This window comes from Microtus ochrogaster, chromosome 19 (genome assembly GCF_000317375.1).
Source record: "Microtus ochrogaster isolate Prairie Vole_2 chromosome 19, MicOch1.0, whole genome shotgun sequence".
In the NCBI taxonomy this organism is placed as follows: Eukaryota; Metazoa; Chordata; class Mammalia; order Rodentia; family Cricetidae; genus Microtus; species Microtus ochrogaster.
The window spans coordinates 63,518,419-63,528,107 of NC_022021.1; the positions used below are offsets into that span (position 1 = coordinate 63,518,419).

The following is a 9,689-nucleotide window of genomic DNA, read 5'->3' on the forward strand; positions in this document are numbered from 1 at the left end:
GTTGAGTTTTGACAGATTTACAACCAAAAGGAAAAGACCCAAGTGATCTGGTGGATTTTAAAAATGATTAGAAGTAAGACGCCAGTGATCATACCCTCCTTATCTTTGATAATTTGTTTCATTTAGGGTCATTGAAAATTTAAATCCATGCATGTTCACACTGGATAGCAGAAGAATGACAACAGCTGTTTCTTATTTAACCAAAGGATACTCTAAGAATTTCTAAGTTCAATATCTAGTATTTAGCTTCCTAAGTTTAGTAATATATGTATTTCATATCTGTTTGTGAATGATACCATGTAAAGGTGATTTATATAGACATTAGACCGCTGACAGAGTCACAGTGGAATGAAAAGTTAGCAATGCGAATTGGCAGAGGAAGAGGAAAGAAACTAAGGGGTGAAAACCGCAAACTCCAATGAAAAAATACATATAAACAGCAAAGGGGCATGATGTCACATCAGAATGTTTGAGGTCAACTGGAATGAGATGAGAGTCTCATGACTTCTAGAAGATAGAGCCAATGAATGGCTCATCAGTTCAGAGCACACACTGCTCTGGTAGAGGACTCACTTATATCTTGTAAGGGAAATGAATCAGTTGAATATAGGGTGAGAGCTATGATTTACTTGACAAGTGAGTAGCTATAGACGGCCTAAGTGATCATAAACAACTGCCAACAGCATAGTAGGGAAAGCAGTAGCTGTAAAAGCTGGGTCATCTCCATGCACATTCAAATTACCAAATCTATATTGGAAAGTGTCAAGACTGTGCATTCCGGGTCATTTGAATATTTATCATGATACAAGTCTCTTAATATGTAATCATTCCTTTATAATATCCATATTAGAAAAATGTAGAGCGCAATAAAAATCAATAAAAAATCCGTTAGAAATGTATAACGTTTAGTCTGCATTTTAGAAATATAAAATTTGGAATATAAAGTAATACAAAACTGATATTTAATGTTATGTCCTAGCCATGTTTCTTTAGATTTCTTTTCAAAACTACGTAACTTCCAAAATACTGCTGTAAGACAAGCTTGATATGCAAATTGGTAAATCCATATGTTAATTGTCATACCATATGGAGACAATGTTAGTTCTAGTTTAACTAATAGGAAGACCAGACATATAATAACTATGAAAGTAAAACCAAAGGTGATGGTGTTTTTCTGACATATATTAATATGAGATACTGGGTTAGAAAGGTAAAAAAAACAATCTGAAAAAAAATTGCATTTTGCTGCTAATGGATAGTTACTTATTTTAAGACATTGACATTTAAGAAATGAAACAACTTTCAATTCAGTTACAGGCTGAGTCTAATTTTTCACATAAATTCTAGACCTCAGGCTAAACACATGACTTCAGAAAGTCCGTCAAGAGTTCCCGATTAACTCTGTGTCACTGGGATGTCAAACTGCATGAGAGGTCAGGGAAATCCTTCTGAGTTGGAAACTGCTTGGAGCAATTTTCCCGAACCTCAGGAAATAACTGCTTTTATAGGTGACAGGGATGCTAGGTGGGCTTAAATGTTTAGAATCGGGGTTAACGAATGTCAGCAAAAATGGCATCGGGCAGATAATACATCTCATAGCCAAAGGATTATTAAAAGTGCTCACATGGCATGCGAGGGCACATCTAATCCCTCAAACCGCAGTCTTCCTGATGCTGAAGCTGAGACCAGCTTTCTCATGTGCCTGTTACAGGGCGAATTGCTGACAGTTCTCGTCTTAGCCAAGTTCAGTGGCCTATTAGCCACTTCTGTAATTGCCCTGTAGAGCACTCTGGGAAAATCCTATCTCATTAAATATGTCAAGCTCTCATTATTTGAAAGGACAATTATAATATATTACAATGTACTCTGCAGATGAATGGATTCATCACTAGGTAAATGTATGCTGTTCTTCCTTTGGTCCTTGGAGCTGCAGATTGAGCTGGAGCCTTGCATATGCCATAAATCCCCTTCCACTGAGCTACTCCATGGCCCCTAAATGTTTACATTTAGGTCATGTGTAGCTGGGTTCTCAGAAAATGAACAAAGAGGATAGGTAGACAGTCAGAGAAATAAATAGGATCTATAAGATATGAGGACACTCTTTCATAAATGTACATGTTAGACAGCAGGTTTATCAGGAATTCTGTTTCATTTCTAGGCTCTTTATTTCAACTTGTTTATGGAATCAACTTGAGCATTCCAAAGCAACTTAAATTTTCTCCTGATGATATAGGACATATCTATAGCTAAGAAAACATTGGTAAATTTTCTTTATTTTAAGACCTAATAAAAGCCTGAAAGATATTTTGTGTGCTTTAAACTCAGTACATGAAAAGGTCTATTAAACAAATATGTGTCATATCTATCATGGGACTCATTGTATTATCAAATATCAATAACAGAAGTTGGTGTCATAGTTTCCTTATAGATTGAAACTCAATTAAATTTCATCTCATAGGCTATGTTGCTTTTCGGTTCATTGATTCAACCAACACAAATTAAAGCAACTATTATGCACCATGTAGATATATAGGTATACAGGCTAATGAGACCTTATAGGTTAGAATAAAGTCTGTACTACAAATCTGATACTAGTCAAACTCCAGAGATTTTAATTAAGCATAGCTGTTTACAAAAATGTCCAAACAATGTAGGTATTGTTTTCAGATCTTCTCAAATAAAAGTCATCAGTCTAGACTACAATCAAGGATCTGAAATTCTCAGGCCAAAACCTTTTATGCTACACAGAAACAAGTTTTTCTTAGAAACCACGAGTGCTTTGATGTGAATAGCTGGATCAATAGGAAGTTACTCTTCCTGACAGTTAGCCATCATATTCATCAGATGTTTCCTTCCAGATTTCTGCAGAAGCAGGAGAATGATGTCTAGTTTGTTCATGTCTTCCTTTCTGCTATCTTGGCATCTATCTCGATATTTTATCCATATGAATAGCTAAAACTCATAAAATAGTGTAAATCTCAATTGACTTGCACACTATTTACATAACTTTAGGTGTCAAATAAATTCTTTAGCTGAAAAGTCTAGATATTATTTCAGAAACTTTGTGATAAAAAGTTTAATTATATTTGTATGTACTTGTTAATTTCTTTGTGTTTGTGTATGTATGCATACATATGGGTGGGCATGTGCCACGGCACATGTGTAGATAGAAGTCAGATTACAATTGTACCAGTCACTTCTTTGCATCTACATAGTGAGTCCCAGGGATTGAGGTGGTTAGCGTTGGCAAAAAGTATCTTTATCAAAAGGACCATCTCAAAAAGAAAAAAAAAATACAAAACGAAAAAAAAGAATGAAATGACTTCCAAGTTTTAAAAAAGGCAAAACCTACAAGAATTTTACTTAATTTATAGAATTTTGAAAATAATCTCTTATAGGTTAGTTAGCAAATTCTAATTAGAAACATGAAGTTGCCATATTTTAAGGATATTAGTTTTAGTGGTGAATTCTTCTGTGATATTTAATTAGGAGGCTACATTTGTATATTTGAAATATTCTTTTCTTCATTCTAATCTCAAAAGGAATACATAGAGTACACTAAGCTATTCTGTTACATATTCACCTGGACCTCAGTCCTGATTTTATTTTTTTAATATAAACTTTCTGAACCAGTGATTAGACACACTTTTGATCCTATCTATAGCATATTATCTGCTTCTTGCTCCCTAGAGTTCACAACATCTTCTGATTATAACTTTTTTCCCACAATTCCATTATGGATTTCTTAATGTTCTTCAAAATAAACCACCCTCCCTGTATTTTTAGAGTAGAAAACACTCTCTCCTATTTGAAGTCAAGGCCTTCATTGTTTTAAAACATTTATAGTTTTATGAGTGGGCATAGTCTAGTGCCAGATGGTAAGACCCGAAAACATACGTTCAACGAACAGTATAAGGATTGACCAGGCTATCTTTAGGAATATGCATGTATAATGTGAAAAAGAGGCCAAGAATTTGAAGGAGAATAGAGAGAGGTATATGGAAGGTTTGGAGGAAAGAAAGACAAAGGATAATTGTAATTGTAGTAAGCTCAAAAATAAAATTTAAAAATGAAAATTAGTAATAGGATGGTTTTAATAGCCAAATGAGTTTCCTGATAAATAGAAAATGGATGCTTCTAATTATTGGCTACTAAAATGAGGCTTTTTTAGTTGTTTGAGGCATTCAAAACTTGGAAAAGAACCTTACCAATCAAGTCATTCTCCCTTTTCTTTACAGAGATTTGCCTGCTGACCAAGGGCCGGCGCACTGCCAGTGTTCGAGCAGATACATACTGCCGACTTTACTCCCTTTCGGTGGACAATTTCAATGAGGTCTTGGAGGAATATCCAATGATGAGAAGAGCTTTTGAGACAGTGGCTATTGACCGACTCGATCGGATAGGTACTCTTAGCTTTCACCTTTCCTCAAGCACAATTTCTAACGCATAGATCCCTTGTTAATTTGTGTGGGGAAAAAAGCATACAGCTGTGTAGAGAATAGCTGTTTAGAAAGACCTGAGGTCGTTTCTGCTCCTCTAAGTGCCCTGGATTGATTTGTTCATGTCTGTTTTCACTAGCTATGCAATCTGATAGCCCAACTTCAGTTTGAATCATCAGGTAAAAAGCACTGGTACAAATTCCAGATAGCATTAAAATAGTATTCAAAGTCAATACCACGAGTCTCTATTACATTCTAAATTTTACCATAATGTTCTTTTTATCTTCAGGGGCCAGGTTTACATTTTATACTTACATGAAAAATTGAAAACTTACACAATTAAACTGGTCTCAGCCGAAACATCAAAATGTTTGTAATACAGACTCAAACAGAATAAGCCTTTTCTGGACGTATCTTACATAGATGTTTACATTGCAAACATCAATGTTGTGAAATACTTTGTGCTACAAAACAAAAATATGTTAAATAGAACTTGTTAGTTATGCTAAAGATTTGCGTAGCTTCTCCCAGCAAAGTAGAACCACGTTGTCTTGCTGTGAAATTCATTAGCTCTCCTGGAATATGTTGAGAAGATAGTTTGAGTTCTTTCTTCAAGCTTTAACCCTTTTGTAACCATTCCCTCCCCTCTTACTTTGAGTAGTTCTGCCCTAGATTCATAATCCAGTTAACTACTCTTCCCTGTAGAAACCTTTCCTTGCTTCTCTCCACATACCAGGAAGAATTGCCTTAATCTAGTCTCAGATAGTCTCCTACATTCCATGTCACAGCACTGCCTTTGTTATAGTAACTGTTCTTCAAAAATACTAAGCTTTATGAAACTTTATGAATGGAGAAAGCATCTTGAACTCACCATTATATTTGCAATATCTGGTCCACAATGCATGTATGTTGAAGAGGGGGGAAGAGGGAGGAGGGAATAAATACTCCTGAAGCAGATGGAGTTGGGGAAAGTTAAAAGTAAAGAAAAGGTGTCTCCAGATCTTCATTCTTAAAAAGGTAAGGTCTTCCTTTTTTATGACAGCCTCCCACTCCTCTTTCCCTTTATATAGCACAGAGAGAAAGATTTTAAGGGTCAAAAAGAGGTGAGGTGAAGTAAAAGGACTATGTGGACAGTATCACAGGGCACAACAACCATAACGGAAGTTCATATGGATAACTTTGTTAATTCACCGGGCTTAGTCATCCGGGGAGATGGCACCCATGCAACAAGCAGACATTCCTAAGAGCTGTATTTGAAGACAACCTCAATTTGCTATGTTAGTGTTCATGTTAGACACAGAGACTAACTTCTTAGTATTTTTGACCCTGATAAAACTCTTAACAGTTCTTTATGAAAATGTATATCAAAAACAGTATCAGATTCAGCAACCTGGGTCTGATCTGAGGGATTGCCTTTCTACGGGAACCCAGATGATTCAAAGGACGTCAATTAGTCACCGGGAGCAAGGGTTCACAGTCAGAGTTCCTTCCTTTTTCGCAGCCTCTTCCCTCTCCAACTCAGACTTCTAAGCAACAATCTTAACCTTCCCATGTCCTAAATGCGATGAAGACAACTGCTTCCCAATCTGGACCCTTGCGTAAACGGTTCTATCTAAAGCCTTTCGTTGACTGTGTGGGTGTGTCCCAGAGCAAATGTCCCAATGCGGCCACTCATTTCCCATTGCCTCGCCTTGTAGACACAACTCGAAATTAAAATAATGGTTCGACTCCTCAAATTTCGCTCCTGTTAAACGTGTACATTTCTTCTAGGAAGCATCTTTCCTTTTGCCATCTTTAGTCTTTACTATTTCCCTAGTTCTAAGCAGATGCAACACTGTTCACGAGGCAGATGTTTCACTTCTGTTTGGCGATGACAGGTTAAGTTCTTGACTTCTAAACCTGTGGGTCCTAACGCTGACATACATCACCCTGGAGTAGCCAATCTCTTGTGGCATTTTTAGTTCCTTTAAGTCTGTCTAAGTGCCTATTTTTCCTTTGCTGATAGGCAAGAAAAACTCCATTCTCCTTCAGAAGTTCCAGAAGGATCTGAACACTGGTGTTTTCAACAATCAGGAGAATGAAATCCTCAAGCAGATTGTGAAACACGACAGAGAGATGGTCCAGGCTATCCCTCCGATCAACTACCCTCAGATGACTGCCCTGAACTGCACATCGTCAACCACCACCCCAACCTCCCGCATGAGGACACAGTCTCCACCCGTCTATACCGCGACCAGCCTGTCTCACAGCAACCTGCACTCGCCCAGCCCCAGCACACAGACGCCCCAACCCTCGGCCATCCTCTCGCCCTGCTCCTACACCACAGCAGTCTGCAGTCCTCCTGTACAGAGCCCCCTGGCCACACGAACTTTCCACTATGCCTCTCCCACCGCCTCCCAGCTGTCGCTCATGCAGCAACCTCAGCAGCTACAGCAGTCTCAGGCACCGCAGACTCAGCCGCCGCCTCCACCACCCCAGCAACAGCAGCAACAGCAACAACAGCCACAGACACCTGGGAGCTCCACCCCGAAAAATGAAGTGCACAAGAGCACGCAGGCACTTCATAACACCAACCTGACCAGAGAAGTCAGGCCCCTCTCGGCTTCGCAGCCCTCGCTGCCACATGAGGTGTCCACTATGATCTCCAGACCTCATCCCACTGTGGGCGAGTCCTTGGCCTCTATCCCTCAGCCCGTGGCAGCTGTCCACAGCACGGGCCTTCAGGCAGGGGGCAGGAGCACAGTGCCACAACGTGTCACCTTGTTCCGACAGATGTCCTCGGGAGCCATTCCCCCTAACCGAGGAGTGCCTCCGGCACCCCCACCACCAGCAGCTGTGCAGAGAGAATCTCCCTCAGTCTTAAACACAGACCCAGATACAGAAAAACCACGTTTTGCTTCAAATTTATGATTCTTGCTGATTGTCAAAACAGAAAAGAAATACTCTAGGAAACAGAATATTCCCAGATATTATTTTATTCTATCTCATGATAGAGCCCTATAGCCTACTCTGAAAAGATATTTTAGACAGCTCTGGCCTACATGCAAATGTAAGAAAAACATATATACATATACAATTAAATATATATCACTATATATAAATGCCCAAGAGAAGTTCTAAAGACTTGTATAGCATTCAGTGTTACATGTCTTCCTTTGTTTAAATCCATTAAAGGATTAAACACGTTGTTGTAAGATCATTGATTTCTAACGTACTTTTACTTAATTCCTTTGATATGTGTATTCCTCTCTTTTATGAAGAGTTCTTGGGGTCGATGGCATCAAAACTCGAGTTTTAAAAAGGCAAACTCCAATTAGTTCCAAAGCAGCACCAATCAATGTTTTCTTTCATTAGCTGTGCCTCTGCATCCAAATCATTGATTATGCAGGATGAAAATAACCAAATCCCAGTTTATAGCTCTAAAGTGTATTTTGGTGCTTTCAATTTTGAGTTAGGTGAACAAACACACACCACATGCTCAGCCACCACAGGAGACAAAACTGCAAAGGTTTTCTCTGACCTCAAACGTGGTCATTGATTCGGCAGGAAGGGTGAGGAGGTAATTGTCCTCATGTGTTATTGGACTTTTACCAAGACTCAGTCGACGTTAGTTGTAAATAACTTTCCAACCCAAGTAAAAGTAACTACCGTGTTGTGTAGAGGTAAAAGTCACTCACTGTTTAGAATTCAGTTTTATGGCTTCACTTCAAAACTGAAGAGTTTTAAATTTCACAAAATCGAATAATTGTGACAATTGTTCAACTGTAATGCAATTGCTTCAGACCTACAATATTATTTTAACCTGCAATAATATTTTATGCAAAATTGTATGCTTGGATCTACAAATTGCTTGTATTACACCAAAAACTATTACTTTTCTTCCTTACTGACATAATCAAGCATCTGAAACTAGTCCTGGCATGCTTTTGGGGGCAAAACAACAAAAAAAAAAAAAGTAGATTCCAATCAGTAATTGTAAGAAAAGGCTTACAGTATTTCTCACTTCTAGAGGATATGACAATTCCTTAATTGTGTCTTTTAAAATTCTTAAAAGGCTGACTTGGATCTCTGACTTAAATCTAGAAGTGAGGTTTTTCACTTTAATTTAATATTATCGCTGTTACTATCATTTAAACAATTATTTGCAAATCACAGCTTGGTTTGGAGTTAACTATGTTCTGTGTCTTCATGTTAGTTGGTAGTTTATTGTGATATTAATGTGAAGAAATAAATATAATATATCATCACATCTGTTTGGAAATGCACATTTGCCCTCTGTATATTGTAACTAAGCCGTTAGTAAATCTTAAGGCATGTGGAAACCAACATAGTCCTTAGACAGACAGGAGGTTTGTTCTTTCAAATGTGCTGGACATAGTGTGACTGCGGCGACAGGAAGCAGGGGTGAAGTTGATCTGTCTGTAAGCATTGTTTGTTTGTTCCTTTGTTTCCTTAATTCTTTCCGTGAGCATCAGCCTCTTAGAGAGCACGTGGGCTTACTGCATCCCACACATGTGGAGGATGATTGGACCACAATGGAAGGATTTTTAATGTCTGACTTCTGTAAATAACTCAAGAGTGTGACCTGAAGTGGAGGTCTTTAGTAGCACAGGCATGGATGGTCCACTTAAGAACTTAAAATCTACACATTCTGATGGCACAGGGCCTCTAGATAGACTTGAGGACCGGAAACTAAAGCAGAAGCAATGGCTATAAAGTGGATCCATTTTTGCCTGTTATGCCTTTTATGGATCTAACCCCTATAAAACCAAAAAGAGTTGTTGTGATTAATTGCTAACAGATCCTAATTTCTGTGGAAACAATGTACAATGCTAGGCAATGTAATGTTATTCATTACTGATAGGGTGATGACCAATGACAGCCTGTTGGGAATGATGTCAAAGAGATCATTCAGCCTACCTAGAATCTATGGGAAAGTTACAAGACCATTTATGTATCAGTACAAAACTCCTCTATTTTATTAAAATATAAAGATTAGCATCAATATATTAAGATCATGCACTAGTCCTTTAAATTATTAAAGGCCTACATTTGACAGAATTAATGGGTTTGTTAGTAATATATTTTTTTATACATAAAACTTTTTGAGCACCATGGAAACATCACCAAGATTAAACTGCATGATCATTCAGTGGAACCATAAAATTTTTATTCATTTTGTACTAGAATGGAGAAAGAAGTCTAAGGTTTATATGCTAAGCTAACAAAATGGTACAGGGTAAATTAAAT

General features: G+C 37.9%; 1 protein-coding gene across 1 annotated transcript in view; it reads left to right on the forward strand.

The window, feature by feature from the left end:
* The window catches only part of Hcn1 (hyperpolarization activated cyclic nucleotide gated potassium channel 1), a 350,116-nt gene extending 340,637 nt beyond the window's left edge, over window positions 1-9,479 (forward strand). Inside the window, exons 7-8 of the mRNA XM_005356829.3 lie at window positions 4,239-4,403; window positions 6,445-9,479. Of these exons, the coding sequence (XP_005356886.1) occupies window positions 4,239-4,403; window positions 6,445-7,349 (1,070 nt within the window). The 3' untranslated portion in view covers window positions 7,350-9,479. The remainder of the gene's footprint in view (window positions 1-4,238; window positions 4,404-6,444) is intronic.
* The last annotated feature ends 210 nt before the right edge of the window (window positions 9,480-9,689 follow it).